General features: G+C 49.7%; 7 protein-coding genes across 7 annotated transcripts; 1 reads left to right on the forward strand and 6 right to left on the reverse strand.

The window, feature by feature from the left end:
- Positions 1 to 199: 199 nt before the first annotated feature.
- HER10_EVM0012069 (phosphotransferase) lies at positions 200 to 1,582 on the forward strand (the record flags this gene model as incomplete). Its single annotated transcript, XM_035481472.1, has 1 exon — positions 200 to 1,582. The coding sequence occupies one exon, from the start codon at positions 200 to 202 to the stop codon at positions 1,580 to 1,582; it is 1,383 nt and encodes a 460-aa protein (XP_035333459.1).
- A 111-nt stretch (positions 1,583 to 1,693) lies between these two features.
- Positions 1,694 to 2,686, reverse strand: HER10_EVM0012319 (uncharacterized protein; the record flags this gene model as incomplete). The annotated part of the gene is made up of 2 exons (XM_035481716.1): positions 1,694 to 1,946; positions 1,983 to 2,686. The coding sequence occupies 2 exons, from the start codon at positions 2,684 to 2,686 to the stop codon at positions 1,694 to 1,696; spliced, it is 957 nt and encodes a 318-aa protein (XP_035333494.1).
- Positions 2,687 to 3,607: 921 nt separating this feature from the next.
- Positions 3,608 to 4,361, reverse strand: HER10_EVM0005999 (uncharacterized protein). Its single transcript, XM_035475597.1, has 3 exons — positions 3,956 to 4,361; positions 3,838 to 3,905; positions 3,608 to 3,776 (listed from the first exon to the last, which is right to left on the reverse strand). Exons 1-3 carry the CDS (start codon positions 4,239 to 4,241, stop codon positions 3,720 to 3,722), a joined length of 411 nt encoding a protein of 136 aa, XP_035332712.1. The 5' UTR covers positions 4,242 to 4,361; the 3' UTR covers positions 3,608 to 3,719.
- A 2,155-nt stretch (positions 4,362 to 6,516) lies between these two features.
- Positions 6,517 to 8,427, reverse strand: HER10_EVM0012632 (BCL5p). Its single transcript, XM_035482025.1, has 2 exons — positions 8,006 to 8,427; positions 6,517 to 7,929 (listed from the first exon to the last, which is right to left on the reverse strand). Exons 1-2 carry the CDS (start codon positions 8,249 to 8,251, stop codon positions 6,607 to 6,609), a joined length of 1,569 nt encoding a protein of 522 aa, XP_035333533.1. The 5' UTR covers positions 8,252 to 8,427; the 3' UTR covers positions 6,517 to 6,606.
- Positions 8,428 to 9,367: 940 nt separating this feature from the next.
- On the reverse strand, positions 9,368 to 10,562 carry HER10_EVM0000474 (uncharacterized protein; the record flags this gene model as incomplete). Its single annotated transcript, XM_035470254.1, has 4 exons — positions 10,299 to 10,562; positions 9,746 to 10,242; positions 9,627 to 9,694; positions 9,368 to 9,576 (listed from the first exon to the last, which is right to left on the reverse strand). Exons 1-4 carry the CDS (start codon positions 10,446 to 10,448, stop codon positions 9,368 to 9,370), a joined length of 924 nt encoding a protein of 307 aa, XP_035332043.1. The 5' UTR covers positions 10,449 to 10,562.
- A 925-nt stretch (positions 10,563 to 11,487) lies between these two features.
- HER10_EVM0000760 (uncharacterized protein) lies at positions 11,488 to 15,287 on the reverse strand (the record flags this gene model as incomplete). The annotated part of the gene is made up of 2 exons (XM_035470528.1): positions 14,874 to 15,287; positions 11,488 to 14,816 (listed from the first exon to the last, which is right to left on the reverse strand). Exons 1-2 carry the CDS (start codon positions 15,244 to 15,246, stop codon positions 11,488 to 11,490), a joined length of 3,702 nt encoding a protein of 1,233 aa, XP_035332081.1. The 5' UTR covers positions 15,247 to 15,287.
- Positions 15,288 to 15,896: 609 nt separating this feature from the next.
- HER10_EVM0001675 (esterase/lipase) lies at positions 15,897 to 16,699 on the reverse strand (the record flags this gene model as incomplete). The annotated part of the gene is made up of 2 exons (XM_035471415.1): positions 15,897 to 16,603; positions 16,627 to 16,699. 2 exons carry the CDS (start codon positions 16,697 to 16,699, stop codon positions 15,897 to 15,899), a joined length of 780 nt encoding a protein of 259 aa, XP_035332194.1.
- Positions 16,700 to 18,641: the final 1,942 nt, after the last annotated feature.

The raw sequence follows: 18,641 nt of genomic DNA on the forward strand, positions 1-18,641 counted from the left end.
TAGGCGATTGATAACTTACTTTCAGCTGTGCTGACGAGTCCAGAATGCCTTTGGTTTCTTTTTTTTTTCTTCTTGGCTTTTTGAGTTTCCGAATTCTCAGACTCGTGCAACTGTCGAAACCTCCCTTGCTCCTCACTGTGTTCGTGGCAGCTTGAGACTGAGCGAAGTCATCGGGACCCACCTGAGAAACATTCTCGAAATGGAAGTGGCGCTCACTGAACCTCATCAACTCTCATCCAACTTCACTCATCTCATCGCTCAGGCACCATTCACGGGAATCAGCATCGGCAACAGTCAATTGGTACTTGCGGCAGCCACATTTTCCATCGCCATGGCTTCTCTCAAGCAGCCTCGTCAAGTCGCCGAAATCATGCTCTCATGGCTAGGCCTTGAACTCGTCTCCCTCACTGAGCTTCAAACTCTCTGGGCAGGCTACGGTCACATCTGTGCCCTCACTGCAAAGCTTGCCGATACCAATGGTGCTGCCAACTTGAACAGAAAGCCGCTACCTATCCGTTCAGAAGAAGACGGAACATATCGCCTCATCATCAAACTCATCTCACCGCCACGCGCCAAGGGAACAGATGAGGGCCACCTGCGCAAGATGTTGAGCTACGAGGTGGAGCAATATTTCTACCAAGAGATTGCACCGCGATTATCAGATGATATCGCTGTCGCAAAGTGCCTCGCTTCCACTCTAGATATGGAGGACAAGCCCCGCAAGGAAGAGCTTGAGGGTCTCACCGCCACCATCATCACGGACCTGCGGCCAGAGTTTCCCGTGGCTGGTGAAAAGAGGTTGGTCCTCAACCGCAAGCAGGTCAATGCTGCACTGGACTGGCTGGCAAAGTATCACAGCAGCTCTTGGGCATCGCTGCCGGATGACCTTGGGCAATTTGTGCTGCCCCCGCTTGAAGAGGCGAAACGGAGGGAGGCTGGTAATGGCGTTACGGAGCCCAAGATGTGGCTGAATGGAGGTTACACATACCTTGCTACCAGACGGAAGGAATACGCATCGCTTTGCAGAGACGACTATTCCGAATGGTCTTCGGCATTCTGCGACCCCGTCGAGGGTTCGTCCTCTTCGATTGCCGAGCTAGTTGCCGATTTCCTCACACCATCTGGCAGGCCGTTCGAGACATACATCCACGGCGACGTCAAGTCCGAAAACCTCTTCACAACCAAATCTGGCGACAAGGTGGCCTTCTTCGACTTTCAGTACGCCGGACTCGGAATTGGCGGCTGCGATCTCGCTAAGCTTTTCACCTGTTCGGTCCCCATTGAGATGCTCACTCAGCACGAAGACATACCGGATCAGCTAGCCATGGATAAGGGTGAGAGGACTATTCTAGAGCAGTATCTAAGTACTCTCCTGAGCCAAAAGCCGACAGGGAAGGGGCCCAAGAATTATGATAGGGATATGTTCGTGCGACACTGGGAGACTGCCTTGGTGGATTGGTGTCGATTCCAGGCATCTTGGGGCTTCTGGGGAAATACAGAATGGCTCGAGGCTAGAGTTAGACATATTCTTGCCGACCAGAGTTGGCAAGATTGGCTCAAGAAGGAGACAATCAGGACTTAGAGCGACCTAGATGGTCAATATTTTGGTAGATGATAGATCATTAAGGAATTGTGCCAAAGCCATTGTTTCTATCTGGCCGATACTCGGTAGGAATTTTTCAGCTTGTGACATCTACTGCGTCTTTGCGCTAAACGGACAGCCGGGACCGCTCAACTGAGACATGATGAATTGCTCATAGGACTTGTCCAAGGCCCTTGTCTCCTCTTTCCGCTTTTGTGCCTCTATCTCTGGCAGTGTCTCCAGCCTTTCGAAAAATGGGATTTTGGGATCAGGCAGCAAAACTTCCGTGACGAGAAACACTGTTCTCACGATGAAGATAATTATGGCTGCCAGTAAGGGGTTTGCCGGCTCGATGCGAAAAGCGCTCAGCGTCGTTGGCAGAGAAAGCGCTCGCGGAAACGCCATGCCGAACCATCGCAGGCCCGGTGGGAAATAGCGGTAGGCAAAGAGATTGAAGATGGACAAACCGATGTAGCGAGCTTTCTCGTTGTACTCTCGAGGCGTATTCTCATACGCCTCGCAGAAAGCTATACACCCATCGAAATCTCCTGGATAGTCCTTCACAGTTCCTTTGCCTTCGACTTTGAAGAGAGGAGCCATATCCCGCCAGAAGTGGTGAGCAGCAATCTGCTGCTTTTCCGTAAAGCCAGACAGACCCAGGCGTATCCTCAGGCGATGCATCAACACGGCGCTGAAGGTCAGGGTGTAGACGTAGTCCTCGTTGTGGGAAAATCTTCCAGGATACTGTCGTGCGAGCCCAGCGTGTAGCTGATTGATTCTCTCAACGGCATCTCGGCAACGTGGATCACTGGGGCCGTAGTACCACCATGCCATATTGTAGTGCTCCGTCTTCTCGACTCTGTCGACGGCTTTATGGACGACTTTGCCGCCGTCAGAGCGCCACACTACTTCTGCTCCATGTAGGGGAATGACAAAGTTGGGGAAGGTAAGGGTGTAGATCAAGTTGTTGGCGAAGTCAGAAAGCTGGTAGCTTGATGTCAGACGCCATATAGTCTCATAGTCTGTCTCGGGATCCAAAGTATCGATTGCTTTCGAGATCCAATGGTAACTGTCTTGGGAGATTTGAGAGTTCAAAGGGCTCATGATGTAAATGTTGTAGTTGGATGATTTGAATATCTGATGTATCGCACAAGTGTTTGATATCTCTTCTGCCATCAGTATCAGTAGTGGTTCTCAGTCCATCTTATAACACGAGACAGTGCAACAATGATCGCTTTCGGGGACTTAGGAGATAGGCGTGCTCCTCTCCTGAAAGATCGACTCGACTATCCTTAGCGACGGCATTGTTGCTCGTCCCGACCTCCGCAAGCGCTGCACCCCGCAAATTTCGCGGGAGCTTACTCGGCAAAGCTTGCATGGGACTTCGGATACAATTTGAAAGTCGCTCGAGTTAGAAATATGGTTGTATTCATTCGTCGCATAAGTACAGGACTCTTCGGAATTCCGACGAACCCGATTAGTCAGGCAACCGCCACCTGGAAAACGAAACGTTCGGATGATTCTTCGACCTACTCCCTTGGTTCTCTTTTTCTTTCTTTCTTTTTTTTCTTGTTTTTTTTACCAAATATCGGTCCCATTTCTAGTGAATAGACGTGTAGTCTAGAGCTGTTGTCTCCGGTTTGAACAAATGTCCGTGGCTCCTGACAATACCCTGTAAGACATTTCTCCCAGAGGTACTGATATCTTACCTAGCTTGAGATAACCTGTGGGTACATCAGCCTAGTATGTCTCAGTAATGATTTTGCTGTCCGGAAAGAAAAGTCCACTAGTGATTGCTTGAGATATTGATAAGCATCTTGACCATGGAAATTGGACCTCGTCATCATAGCATCCATGATCCATAGTCCATCCAGCATGAATCTAGGACTCTTTCCCAGACCTCATTTCACTTTTTCCGGATGTTCTTTGTGGCAAAGGTCTGAAAGCAAATAAGTATATTTGAAAGCCTTTGAAAGCTATCTATCAGAGTAAAACCCTGATCGCGAATCGAACCCATCTTGTTGCCTCGAACTCATACAACACCCCGAATCCTCCATTGTGCCTTTTAGCTGAATAGTCCCGTAGTTCCAAATAATCGAAAACCCATCAATATGAAGAGGGAGGCCTCTGGACTTCCTTACAAAAGGCCGGAGATGGGGATGCAAGGAAGCTGGACAGCAACGAGACCGGAAGCCTAAAGAAATAAAAGTCAGCTAAAGTCTGCAATTCGGCATATTAACTCAGTGGGAACTCACGGTGTTGCCATCGGACTTGCAGCAGGCAACATTCTGCTTGCACTTGCTGTTCAAGAGGTCGTTGGCGACTGCTGAGTGTTAGCATTCGAGATAGATACTTGGTATCGGAGAATCTTACTTCCAGCTCCAATGGAGGAGCATCCATCAAGAAGCTTCAGGCCGCCGTTGCCGAGGACGCCACCCAGAATGCCGGAGAGGATTCCGGATCCCGAGTTGTCGTTGACATTGGTGTCGGCGCTGACCTGGTTGCAGCAGCTGACGCTGAGGTTCTGGCCGCAGACGTTCTGGGCCTCAGCGTAGGTGAGCGTGTCGAGGGTTCTCTTGACCGGAGCAGTGGTGCCAGGAGCGGCGGTGACGGTGAGGGCCATGGCAATGGCGGTGATGGCGGCGGTGGAGAACTGCATTTTGAGAAGATTGAGGTAGACTTGAAGGTCGAAGTTTGGAAGTGGCAGATGATGCTGATTAAGATGGATGAGGATTACTGAAGAGTGAAGAGAAGATGATCAGATGAGATGTGCTTGCTGAGTGTGATGATGAAGGGAAAAGAAGTCTTGTCGGGACGAACAAGCAACGCTCTTTATACACTTCATCCTACCTTGAGAAGACTTGTTCAACAGATGCTATCCCCACACATGACCAGTCGAAGAACTCAGAGATCGTCAGTAATTGCTTCACTAGTCTTCCTCCGACCCCAAGGAATGAGGGCATCCAAGCCATCCCCGGCATAGACAGTATTCCTCGCCATCTCAGAAATATCTAAACGACGGAGTTGTCTATGATCTACATTGATCCATAGCAGTCGCTCTAGCCATTCTGATTGTTCAATCCCAGCATCATTCCGTGTGGTGAAGCGCACTCCACCCAACAACAAATCTTACGTCCCTTGCCTTCATTCCACGTGCTGGCGTTTACTTTCCAATACCACCATCATATCGAAGACCGCAAGGGATAATAAGAGTATGCCAGTTTCCCATTCGACTAATCCTACATTCATGCCTTAGTAGCCATACAAGTAGGATCTCCATCTATTGCGGCTCTGAGAAGCGCGTCAGAGCGCAGGGATCGAAGGAAGACTTGACTTCACCTTCTCATTCCAAGCAGGTGTATCCATGATTCCATCCTTGCACCTTTCAGAAAAGGATCTACATGCAGCCGCGAAGGCTCCATTTTGAGCGCACCTCTATATCGAACAGCAAGGGGCGGGCAGTCGGGAAGATCTCGTCCATTGCAACCCGCCATCATGCTCATCATTTAGCGAAGTAAGTGTATCCTTACAACGGTACAACCCGAATCTCAATCGCAAGATGATGTCGGCAATACGTCCTAGCGTTCTTTTTCAGCTGAGGGTATAAACCAATTGAGACACATCTAGAGTTCGATGAGAAGTGATAGATGTTTAGAAAGCTCTGAGTGCCCCAAGCGGTATTAGTCGTTAGATTCTACTTTTGGTATTGCTTCCATAGTTGTCAAAGTTGTCGGCACTAAGACTCAAGAATAACGCATTCGGCCTGCAGCTTTCTTTTTACAGTAGGCTGGGGTTCACAGAATCCCTGAAGATTTGGCAGATCTTGGCGATCTGGGGATTAGCTCTGCCGAATGCGTTGAGACACCCATTCCCAGAGTTGTCGATCTCACTGTCTCAACTCTTCAACGTCTGGTCGGAATGGATGTGCACGGATGCCCAGTTACCGCAGGGCATCTTGGAAAATGTGTTATTGAGTACCGGCGTATCGGATCCAGTCCTCGCCGGCGCAGAGTCAGAATTCTGCATGATCCAAGTACCGTTTACCAGAACAAGGCAAAGATCTGCGTCATTCCCCTTGGAATACCGTAGGGAGACCTCTGATCTGACTCTACCATAATCCCATTGAAGTCTGGCTGGGTATTATCGTCTACCTCACTAGTCGTTAAAGTGAAAGAGTCACTCTGACGAGGTAGTTTTCTACATCTCAATAGGCTAGGCCGAGTGTCCAAACCGTATCGGAGGAGTGCCCCAGTCGCCGTCAAAAACCGTGAACGGAGGCAACGAAAGAGTCATACTTATTTCAATCAATAGCACGGAGAAACTCTACTTGTGGAAACGGTTGAGCCATGGGCTCTTGATGTACACAGTACGGGAACCGAAGTATTTGCAAGGCTCGAATTCCTGAGTTTCATTGGAGGTCATTCGCTTAGAGAAAGAGATACTTCAGCCACCCGCCAGAGTTTTATACAGGACACCCGACCTACTAAAGACAGGCTGCCAGAGCGCCAGGCAAAGGCGAACGCATGTGGCCTCTTTGGACTTCGGAGGCGTCTGGTGGCCTGCTTCGACTTGATAGTTTGGGAATGCCAATTCCGGCGGGCGAATTGCCTCCCGAAATGTGAACATGTCAAATTTTTTCTTACTTCCCTGGTCATGGGAACAGCGCGTGGGGGCTACGAGCTGATAGGAGCCTAGAAGGTCGACGCCGCCTTACGGCCGTGTTTACGTCCGTAGCTATGCCGCCCATGTGCAGTTATGCAACTGTTGGCGGCGCCTCTTATCTTCAGCCAGGCCTATTGCGATGCTACTCCGTCGCATAGTTTCCTCTTCCCGGGTTGAACCCGAGGAAGGGGTATGTCGTTGGTGTTTCCTCCAACTGTCAGTCACGTCCTGCATATGCAGCCCTAAGAATCGCTGGAAACAAAACTTGAGCAGGGGTGGGAACATGGAATTATTTAGCACACTTTCTTGCCAGCTCGTATCTTACAGCGGCTCAGTCTGACGCCGATAAGATGTACCCCAAGTCAGATAGATTCCTTCGAATCCTTTCCGAAGCGTCGAAATTCCTCCTCAATCAGGGCCCAGCTTTCCTTTCTCAAAAACCCCTGAACCCAGTAATTTCCAGATTCGTCCTTGCCATATATCATAAAAGCGTCACGGGTTTTGTCATCCGCGTTCATGGTGGTGCCCCAGAACATGACTGGTCTGACATGATCTTGCGCCGCATCCGCCGCAGAGTTCCCCACCACCCCAGTGCAGGGCTTGTGTTCGCCAACGTCGCCCGAGGCAGCAGAGCTGATATCGGCGGCATCCAAGAATTTTGCCTTGGTCCAGTTGGAGCAGGCAATCACTCGGGAATCCCACCGCGCAAACAGGGGCATTGTGCCTAGAGCTGCAAACCAGTTACGTGCGAGACGCAGAAGACTTCGGGTCTGCACGTCGCTAGTCTGCTCAGTGATGGCTTGGCGCAGATGTTGAGCAATCTGTGCCGTCGTGGCGCTGGCAGCCTCCCGTCTGGATAGGACAGTCGTTGCTGGAAGGATCAGGTTCTGCAGGTATGGGCCCTCGGGCGCAAACGTATTCTCCAAACGCCGGCGGATATCGAATACGTTGCAAATTACTGCACTGCACCTCTTCCATGGTCGTGACGACATGACAAGGCGAGAACCCCAAGCTGTGATGAGATCCCCATCGCTGACGAAAGGGACCACTCCACCATGTGTTTCCTTCAACTCCTGCTCGACTCCTTGGCGCAGATGTCTCAAATAGTTGGCGGGCAGATAGATGTGTCGAGCTTGCACGGTTCGGCGAGTCGCGATATCCCATAGATATCGGGCAATGAAGGAAACCAAAGCAACGCCACGAGTTTGCTTACTTTCTAAAGCGAACTCTCTCTGCGAGACATCCTTGTCGAGGTCTGTTGCTACGCTGTCAAGCACATCTCGATAAGTGCCCTGAAGAGGCTTCACCAGATAGCTCTTGCCCACTATGATATTGGACCATGCCTTGAGTAGCTCTGATATACCCATGGCATCGGCGAGCGAGTGTGGATAGGTGAGCCCTACTAGTGTAGCGTCTGCGAAAGATGTGACATGAAGACACAGCAAGGGCTCATCACTCCTCAAGTAATGGTTGGTGTTCTTTGGCAGATCAACGGGCGCAGCGAAAGACTTGAAGGCTGGGCTGCCTTCTTGTAAAGATGGTGTAGATCCTGTTGCTTTGGGCAGCCTCGAAGCAAGAGGATGGGAGTCGATGTTGGTGTTGAGGTGGTCGACGTGGGAAAATCTCACGGCCGGGCGTGTCTCGGTGAAAACGCGCGGTACATGGATCTCGAGTTTTCCTTCACTCTGCAAGATTTTACGATGGCAGTCAGTACCGGCAAGTCAACGGGTTCTTTATATCAAAATGGAAATCATGACTTACATTGGCTCGTAGACGGCCTGAAATCTTACGCCATCCAGGCGTATGCACAAGTTGGATTAGACTTTCGTGAAGCGTCCTGGCGTCGAGGACGTTGTCATAGCGAAAAGTATAGTTTAAAACAATTTTACGAATGATAGCCGCCTGATCTATGAAGTGAATTGGCAGAACTTCGTCTTCGTATAGAAGACATTCGTCTTTTGCCGATTCGAGATCACTATCTCTCGTGAACTTTTCGTAGTTGCGCATTTCAAAGAGAAACTCCTCGAGGCTTTTGAGCACAATCTTTTGAAAGAGGCAAGAAGTTTGATAGCCAGTCTAGGTAAAGACAAGCTTTAGTGAAAGAATAGATTGATTTGCGACGCCCAGTGTCTCTGTAAGTTGAATGCGAGGCGAGAATGCTCTTCGATTTATATGTTTTCCATCGAGGAGACTGATATCCGCCATCTTCCATACTCGGTCGGGCTGATTCTGGGGGCTAATCCTTTTGTCTTGATGGTGCCTCTTTTCAAGGTCATACGGCCATTTCACAGCCATGTATCTTGACGCCATTTTGGGCAATGTCAGCCAGCCCAGTAGGGCTGATACTTGTCAACTTTTGAGAAACTTCCAAACCAACAAGATACAGAAGTGACGAGAAGGAACATTTGGGTGTGGCGGAGAGACTCCTTATTGGTGTTCCTACGAACGAAGTCATCGGCTCGATGCATCCAAAAGTGAAGGAATTCCACTTTGGGAATGTGTCCGGTGTGAGTCTTGTCAAGTCGCCCCGCCCCCCAATCGTAAGACGACACAGCCTTGTTCCGCGCCGCATCCGTCGCTCGTTGATCTCGCCAATAGTCTTACGGAATTGAGAGTGACTGCCTGGAACCTCCGGTTTTAGCTGGATTTGAGAAGGGTGATGGCATGCCTAATAGTCCTTATACCGTGTGACAAATTACTGTGCACTCTAGTTTTTTGTGTGTAGGCGACTTTTTCCGACTATACTAGCCTGAGATAGAATTGACCAAGTATTTGTACCAAGACGGATGCGTGCACGAGAGCCTTGCAAGAGCAGACCGCACCAGAATTCCCTGATTCAGTTCTCTAAACGAATGCGATGCTGTCGACGAAGGGAAAGGTCCGATCAGACTGTAGTGCATGTCTTGCATCCACATGTTGAGACGGGAAGGTTTTGAACTATTGCATTATTAAGACCATGATAACATTCATCATTAGTGAGAAGCTAAAGACCGTCTTCTTTGGGTCTGCATCCTGTTTCTAGGCGTGGTAGTCAAAGAGCATTCTGCCAGAGAACACTGCCCTATGACTTTCCATTGCCAGCCCCTTTCTTGACCTTTGACATCCTAGGTGCGTTTCTTCAATTTACATTTTTCTTGTTTCCATCTCGTAGTCGTCCACCCTTGACTCGTGAGTAATTGGCTTTGTGAGCATGACAGTGTCGTCGCCAGCGTAGGACTCGAAACCCTTGATATTGTACTTGGCGGCAAGCGGGCCGAGTTCGATCAATCCGGCAATGATGATGCCAATGCTGACCTCGATGGCGGACCAGTTGAATACGGGTGCAGCGTCGACTGTACTGTTGTTAGCATTCGGAACCCAGAGTGGAGTTATCAACACATACGAAGCTGGTCGCTTGACCCCTTGAGTTTGACCAGTGCCACAAGGCGGATGATGTTTGCGATTGTCGCGCTAGTCTCCCTATTAGCAAAGGCCTTCCAATCACCTCGAAATAAAACTTACAGTATTCCCAAGCCGAAGATGCCGTAAATGTACATCTTCAATCTTGAGTTCAGGCCGCGGCCTCTCATCATGATCCATGGTGAAACCATCAAAAGACCATCCAGGGTCGCCGTCACGATAGACAGCGCATATCCCATATAGAGCTGACCCGTGAGAGGCAGGCAGTGCCCCTTTGCGTTCGCATCCAGCAATCTCCATGCGAAATCAATCGGCTGGCACTGGACCAACAAGTAGATGATGAAAGCAAGGCTGATGGCCACGTCCAGGCCAATCGATACCCAGAACAGAGAAGTCAGGATCCTCGAGCGCGATAGTCGAATGAAGGTCAAAGCAATGCTTCCTTTCATTGCCGAGGTGAGTACCACGTAAATAATTTCCAGGAAAAAGAGTACTTTGAGAGAACTGGCGATGCCAGGGAGTGTCGCCTGGAGAATGCTGCCGCCAATTCCACCTTGAACACCTAGGACCAAGAGAGCGTAAAGAGCTGCAAAAGCGGCCTGCAAGCATAGTATTAGATAGAGCGAATGCATACACCGCAAATCAGAGTACGAACCAGAGCTGTAAGTAGTAGGTAGTCGTTGGGTCGGACATGCTTTGTGATGAAGATCCGAGTATACAGGCGTAGACCGACGAAGAAGGTGTTGAGAAACATCAATATCGCCCCCACCACGATCATGACCATGCCCTGCTCTGCGATCGCCATCTTGACGGTAGTGAATAGACGTTCCGGTGATAAGTGATGCGACTAGTGGCGACTTCGGTGTTGTGGCCAGCACGCAGGAATGTCTGGCTTCCAGGACCGACCGGACTACTACCGATATGAAGGGTGAAAGTTGTAGATGTAATCGTAAAGTTGGTGCCTTCGCGACGATGTAAATGGACAAATATCCAGCAGCGATACTTTGGGATTGCAGTTTCTGACATGAAGACACACCAACAAATCCAAATCACCGCTGCAGCACAGATCAAGGATCTGGCACACAGAAGGTCCCCTACTTGAGGATGTAATTGGGGCTGAATAGTATTCGTATCAGAGTGTCGGGGCTCGCATGGTTTCGTGTGGTGTTTCAAAACCTGTAGAAATGGGAAACCACTAAGCTTTCAATTGACGTCCGACCGAGGCTGACACGAGCTAGATGGGAGGCCGACAGAAGCAGTTCCCTGCTGGAAACTGGTCAAAGTGAGTAATCCATTCGCATTCAGGGTAAAGATGGGATGAAACAAGTGCTGAGATACGTAAACCCGACACCGAAGACAGCAGCAGTATGTGCGGCCCGGTGCCGTGCTGCCGAAGGGGTTGATCCGTTCGCATTGATCGCCGGTGATAGGCACGGCAGGGTGATGGGAGGCGACGACAATCAACCACAAGAAACATTGGCCCAATCTGCTTAGGGACGTTGGAGAATTCAAACCATATCATATCATGAGTCACTGTTAACTGGAGGACTGGACTGCTGAGACGTGCTCTCATAATGCCATGATATTTTCTTCACGGACCGTCTGAAATTCTGAATACTTAGTGTTCCAAAAGCTCGAACAAGTCTTCACTCTTCTCTTTTGTAGGCCTTCCGCGCCTTTGAAGAATGCGATACCGACATACCCTGGATTACGGTGCTGAATATGACGATTTGTCAACCTTCAAGGTACTAAGATGAAGTTTCCCACATGCCTGCAAACTGGCTACTGACAGACGAAGGTCTTTTCAAGATTCTGGCCCATTTTCATTTGGCCAACCAAAGCTTTCATATTGTATCCCTGATGCCCTTACCCCCGTGCAAATACACGAACTCTTCATCACCCAGTACTCCAACAGTGAAATGCCTAGTTTGACCTCGGGTTCTCTGAAAGCAGCCCATTCTGAAGCTCAAATCGTCCACACGACTGTAGAGGTCGCCCTTGGACAGTAAATGAACACTCTGTGGTAGGTGACTTGGTGCATTTGAGCCTTGAAGCAGGTTGACCATGGACGCCATGCTATGGAAACCATCTGGCGCCAACCCTTTCACTTCCATATCGAACAACCGCGGGATTCCACTAAGATGCCTCGTAGCGGCAGAGAGTACTGCCATTATGTCACACAGAGCCACTAAGCCCAGTACCGCCATCAAGATATATGTGATAGTGGGGTTCTGGACTAAACGTCGTTTGCTTCTGTCTACAATGGTTGCTTCAAGCAATGGGAGACCATTAGCAGGTGGAGGGCGATTTCTGGAATTTTCAGTGACGCCAAAGCGATTCTCTAAGTTGGCGAGTTGGGCACCAATGAAGCCCAAGTTGTGTTTCAGGCCATCGAGAACGTTGGATTCCTGGCTAGGGTCTCCCAATGCGCTGAGTGGTAGTTGGCCGTATGGCTCTATCAAGACTGTGAATTGCCTCTCCATTGAACCAGCGAGCGGGTCGTTGAGGCTAACAGTTGGGAATGCGTCACCCGCTTGGAAGTTGATGAACTGAAAGTCGAAGTGAGGAACGTCAAATGGAGGATCCCAGAGTTTCGTAGTTGATAGATCGGGTTCCGGCGGCTTTTCGGGGTCGAGAATGTATATGCCGTCCGACTCCATGGATAATGAGACCTTGGTACTCGTCTCGACCCACGTGTAGTTACATCTCCAGATGGAGAGATGGTCAAGATCGTTTTTGTCTTTGTTGAACTCTCCCCAAACGTAAGTTTGGAATCGATATGGGGAGTATATGTAATCAGGAGCGCTCACGTTTATGCCTAGCTTACAAAGGCCGTTGATGGAATACGTGTTTCCTGGTGATTCAAGAATGTCCGAAAAGTATGAGCGGCCTAGCCTATTCGTAGCGGTGCTCATGGAGATGATTCCCGGAAGCTTCGCTCGATTTCCATTAGGACAATCAAACGACTCGACCATAAGGACCTCGAAGAATTTGTCCTCCTCGGTGTAGTTCCGGAATGTGATGTTGTAGGTGCTGGCGGGCAACTGGACGCAGGTAGGGGCCAATGTGGCAGCCGGAGCGCTGAGCTGGATGGAAATATTTGGCGAAACCTCTGTTCCTTGTAGTCCGTCAAGAACCGGGAAAACGAGATCGTCGTAGGTGTTCCGTGGGTATGTCAAAGCTCCGTCACCCTTACGCAGGACAAGGCTGCTCAACGAGTCTCGCGTTGCTGCGAAGGATCCGGCATTGTTCAACGTCATCTGACGTGATCCGAACCATGTTGTCTGTCGTAGCTGGACGTTCGTAGAGCTAGGTACTGGGTTTACGGTGAACATAACCGAAGCTAGAGTTGTCAGAAATGCGCAGAGGAAGGTTAGCAACTGTGAGAGGGTGACAGCCCAAACACGCTTTCGGACCGACCAGTATAATGCCCTTAGACCCATCATGTCGAGGAATGACATATCGAGAAGTCTTGCACTACACGGTCGCAGAGAAAGGCTTGAAAGCGTTGCCAAACCTCGGTATGCGAAGTCACAGCAGCCGACATACAGAGCAACACAAAGCATTACCAGTGCTGGAACAGATGTCCACAGCAGATGCAAATAACCATCGGCATTTATAGAGGCAAGCCCCTCTTGTGATTTCGATACACCTAAAGTGTAGTATAGCCCACCGATGATTCCAAAAATCAGGACAGAGATCGGCACTCGTGTCCATGTCCTCAGTACCAAGGGAGTGAATTCACAAGAGCTCCACTCATTGTCGAGACTACGCGACTGAGAAGCCATGATGCTGTTTGACAGATCCATGTTGTCGCGGAAGAAAAGCATGCTTCCGAGAATTGTAGCAGGATCTCTGTGCCATACTGACATCCTCTTTCGGTAGCGAAGCAGAACTATTACGGTCAAAACAGCAAGCAGGAAGAATAGCGCTGTCATCGACAGCGAGACCCACTGGTTGACTGTCAGCCTTTCGATGGTGGCGATTGTTGTTCCAGTTGTTTGGGAATCGCCTTCTTCTCGCAAACGATAGTGGCCGATCAAAGGGCTCAAGATACTGCTCGTGTTCATGACCGCGTCGTAAAGGACATCATTAGTGAATAGTGATGGATCAGTATCATTGTTCGTTCCCTTTCCGTTGAACTGGAAACCTGTAATGATCGGCCCAAAGATTGTACCGGTCCCTGAGCCAGCCCATAGACCGACTGTTTCAGGGATGGAGCTCCCCAACAATGACCAGAGGTCCGCGTTGACCGTTCTTCTGGACCCGCCCGGTATGACCGTCATATTCGGGCTCACACCATCGTCAACTATCTCCACCGGGGTTGTCCAGGCCGTCGAGGAGCACAAAATCGCAGCAAAATTAAGAACATCAGGGTGAGATGTATTCTTTGCTGACGGTCCAATGCGAGTTGCGTAGTACAAAGACTGGTTGTGTTGTTGTGGAAGGTTTGAGCACGGCTTTGGCTCATTAAGGAGGTTGTTGACATTCCAACTGCTCTGTAATGTCGTCTTGTTCGGATTGGAATTGATCCACATCATTCGATCCGTAGTTACTGGGACAGGCTGATCGCAGCCCTCGAACAAAAGACTGGCGTTGAAGGCGTAATAGCTCCTGGCGGGACCTGTTTCCTTGAGGTCCGTATGCGAGTAGTTACTAAGCTTCAGACATTTCATCTCTGCAAAGTACCCATCGACAGTGACTGTGATCGGTTCCGTTTCTGTTCCTCGCCCGGAGCCCTGACGAAACGAGAACGTCTGATAGGCCCCTTCCTTTGTGACCCCAAATGGTAGCTTCATTTCGAAATTCTGCAGAGCCTTTGCAATGTAGTATGCACTAGTCTCTCTGTTTGACATCGCTGGAGTACTGACATTGAACGAGTCGAGCACATGAACATCGACGAGTTGTTCAGCTTGGAAGCTGACCAGACTGTACAAACTAGGGGCAAGAATAATCTGAATCTTGATGAAAAGAGACACAACGGCGATGATGAAGACAAGGAAGTGTCTTCTCCGCAGGGATTGATAAAGAATCGAAGGCGACAGCATTGCTGTGTAGTCAAGAGAATACCCGCCCCTGCTCATCGATGGGTTGTCGCGGTAAGCGATCCAAGGCATATAGCGGATGGCCTGTAACTCGACTCTTGACCAAAAAATGGACAACAGAGTGAGGACTTGATTTATTGAATGTCAGCCTATCTTGACACAAAGTCTTCACAGTTTTCTCTTACTTGCTGTTGGGCCAAATCGCCAAAGGTAAACGAGGCTCTGCCGTGTGGTGACCAGACCACTATTTTGCTGGGAAAATTGAAACATGACAATGAGAGAGGCGCCGAAGAGAAGGAACAAAGCGGCGAACGCCAACAATGTCCCTGACCGAAGCCATGTTGGACACCATGTTGCTGTGTGATTGGTAGTGTCGTCTGCGCTTCTGTCCACGCCGCTCACGGATTTTTTCGCTAGGAAGCTATCAAGCTCTACATCCCGTTGAAGAAGTGGATGCGTTCCAACGATGAAAGCGTTCTTGTTGTTCTCCGTGAAGTCATCATCGAACAGACTGCGGGTATTTGTCGAAGACCGCGAATACTCCGACCTAGGCGCCATTTTGGGAGTAGTGGGGGTCAAGGCGCTGCCATGAAATCAATGGATGCGAAAGCGTTCTTCTCCAGAAAGTTCCTCTCTTTCTCAAGTTGAACGAAGGTCAAGGTATGGCATTATACTGTTAAGAGCGGCGGAGCCTGATTGAGGCAAGCAAGATCAGAATTTCGGTGATCGCCTGTTACAGTCGGGTGACCGAAGTGTCTATATTTCATTCAAGCTTCTCTAGCCTCCAGGCAAAAATTCTCAGGGCGGGCTACTTTCTCCATATGATGATGGGCCTATGAGCGCCTCAATACTGAGAGACCCTTGTGTTATGTGTGTCAACGTAGGGGCAACCCCCGGGAGCCTTGCATTAGTTTCCGACATTTCGACTTCAGCTAATAGTATCTGTGGTGGCAGTTGCGAAATATTTGGCGCGAAACGGGCGCTTAAAGATGACTGCATGATCCTTCGATGGCTGATGTGGCGGTTGGGGGCTAATTGGGTGCCTGATGCAACTTGATTTAGCGGACGGGGTCTTCATTTACAGCAGGAGCCCATTGAGTTTGTCGTATGTTCGTCTCATCAGGCGGTTTGATCCTCTGCAAGCTTTATGTACAACAAGTAGGTAAGTAGTATAAATGTACCGTAAAGTTTGACATTGTACTACCACACTACTTCTCAAATATATATGCCAGATATCCTCTCTGCCGTAACCACTCCTCGGCCATTGAGGGCCATTTTGAGACCGGCAACCCTTCAGTGTCCAAAGCGAAGCCGTGGGGCGCGTCAGCAAAAACGTGGAGCTCGACAGACCCCTCCGCTGCCTGCAACCCCTGCGCAAGCCGGTATGCGTTCACCACAGGCACCACGGGATCGCTGGCAGAATACACAATAAAGGTTGGCGGTGCCGGGCGCGAAATTTGCTGATCGGGGATGACAACATCGTAAAGCTCCTGCTTCGCCGGCGGCTCGAGGGGTGCCTTATTGGGAATTATGGTGTGCCCCTTGGCATTGGTAGAGATAGGTCCGTATCCAATGATGGCGAACTCCGGCTTCGGCACCGGTGCCCCGGAAGAAGACGCCCACGAAGCCGGGTACTCGGCCAGCAGCGCGGACGCAAGGTGGCCGCCGGAGGAGAGACCGCACAACGCTAACCTCGCTGGCGCCGCCTTCTCTTCGATCAGACGCAACGCCTGTCTGGCATCGTCGACAGGGGCTTGGGGTCCTGTTTCTGCTGTCGGGAATCGGTGCACAAGTACAAAGGCCTCGAAACCGAGAGAAGCGAGCCAGCGTGCGACGGCGACACCTTCACGGCCCACCATGAGCTCGATGTAGCCGCCACCACCCAGAATGAGCACCGCGCGTCCGTTTGACTTCGCTGTTGGTTTGTATCCAAATAACCATGGTCTTGAAACTGCTTTGACAACTCCTTGATCGATAGTTCCTTGTGGAAGGTCGAGTTTGAATGCCCCATCGATGGGTTCGCTATCCCACAGCGGCCATGCGGAGTCCGCCGCAAACGATGACAAAAGACTCATTTCGTGAGAATATCCGACTTCGAATCGATGTCGCTGGTGACAAAATGAAAGAAACCTATGTGGAAATGTCGACCCCGCGTTTTGAGATTGGAGAGTTGGTCTGACGAGATGGGGTGATGTGTCCACGAGTTGCAATAAGAATTGGATCCTCGTGTATTTGAACAAGCGCTCGGTTTGCTTTGCCCCGATCAACCGAATTCAACGCAAGTCTGAACCATCAGAGAAGGCATCATCGCCATGCTAAATGTTGCTAGCAAATCGGTCTATAGAAGTCGTGGGTAAACAAGGAGCCGCCAAAATATCGATCTAGGCTGAACGATATCTATGTAACAAGATAGCATAAGGTCGCCAGAGACACCCGGGTAAGATGAGATGGGAAGACGAGTTCGTCATGGGCACGATAGAATTATTCCGCTAGATATCTTCAACATCACGCGCATTGACAAGACCGTAGCTTCTTGGTGCTGACTTGACGAACAATGTCGGAGGCAGGTCGTTAATATATCAGTCGGATGGTATTCCGACTGAACTCAGTGTTCTCGCCCCGAACGAGGGGGTTCATCCAGGTCTTGGCGTTCCAGGAGTAATCGATCTTAGCCCAGGATTTACCTGTGTCCGGGAAGTAAGCCTCGCAGTCATGATGAGCCAATCAATAAGAATCTGGATACCCTCCGCATTGGTCTTCCATCTAAATGCTAATGGTAAGCCGTCCCAGTATTGACTTGCTTATTTGCGGTTAGTATGCTTTTCATATTGAGCAATTCTTCATTCTTCGCATAAGTGTGTCGTGTACTCCGAAAAGCCGTTTCAACATCCCCTCCCCCGCCGTGCAACTACTGGTGTTCTGCCGAATGACTGAAGAACCTGGCCAAACCAGGAAAGACCCCGGACAACGCATGTAATCTCATCGATTGAACGCATACTGACGAAAAATGTTTTGATCCAGGGAGAACTCGATCATTTGATATCGCTACAATCAGGAAGATATTATAGAAAGAAGATCAAGACGCTTGGGCCAACTTTGATTTGCGGTTGGTGGCATTCGGAGTCTAGAAGCGGAACCTTAGATACGGCCAGCATCGATATTCACTGCACCCTTTGTACGATACAATCGTGGGCGCAAACCAGCTGAAATGTAAACACATTCAAATACCATTTTTTCATCCATACCTATATATTGCATGAGATTGGAGAATGGTGTCGCCTATGTTCTCCACGAGAAATATCTCTCCTAGACAACATTGAAAGTGAAACACACCGACCAGTGTCATAGTGGAACTCTTTCCGAGTTCCGCCCTCGATTTGTGAGTGAGGAACCGCCGGAAATTCCGCCGCTAGCCCCGCCATCCCACCTCAAACAGAGGCATTTTGGACGCCGGTAGCATTCGATCATTAGAAGAACCTCCGATCCGCGCCTGTGAAGAAATCCAGATCTCGATGGTTTTGACGAGGGTCAAATATTTTGGAAAGATCCTAGCAGTCACATATGGTACAGAAAGTTGCATGCGCACATCACTTGCAAGCTCTTCCCATCTTTGTTGGAACGGGCAGTTGCTACATGATCGATCTACCTACGAAACATGCATCTAATCGGATGTGTAACTTTCCCAGTGATAGACATCATATATGACTGTTATTCTCAGTGAGATTGTATCTTGAGGAATATCGACCTATGATGAGAGCTCTATTTCGACTTTCAAGCTGCAATAATTGTGATGTGAAACCCTGCGGACGCCGCCATTCCGCAAATATTTAGCTCAGGACTATCTATCCCTTCCAAGCTTAGTCCGGCTAGCAACCGAGTCAGGTAGGTTCCTACTCTTATCTCCATACCCATACGGCCGTCCAGTGAAGTGACTACCATTTCTGAGTCAGTAC

Source organism: Colletotrichum scovillei, assembly GCF_011075155.1.
Source record: "Colletotrichum scovillei strain TJNH1 chromosome Unknown Contig00006, whole genome shotgun sequence".
NCBI lineage: Eukaryota > Fungi > Ascomycota > Sordariomycetes > Glomerellales > Glomerellaceae > Colletotrichum > Colletotrichum scovillei.

Excerpts from the sequence above, each read along its gene's own strand:
- HER10_EVM0005999 (XM_035475597.1), bottom strand. The coding sequence starts at position 4,241 with ATGCAGTTCTCCACCGCCGCCATCACCGCCATTGCCATGGCCCTCACC. Across the intron at positions 3,906-3,955 it reads CTCCTCCATTGGAGCTGGAA|TCGCCAACGACCTCTTGAAC; the intron begins GTAAGATTCTCC and ends AACACTCAGCAG. Across the intron at positions 3,777-3,837 it reads GCAAGTCCGATGGCAACACC|GCTTCCGGTCTCGTTGCTGT; the intron begins GTGAGTTCCCAC and ends TTATTTCTTTAG.
- HER10_EVM0012632 (XM_035482025.1), bottom strand. The coding sequence starts at position 8,251 with ATGCGCAACTACGAAAAGTTCACGAGAGATAGTGATCTCGAATCGGCA. Across the intron at positions 7,930-8,005 it reads CAGGCCGTCTACGAGCCAAT|AGTGAAGGAAAACTCGAGAT; the intron begins GTAAGTCATGAT and ends AAAATCTTGCAG.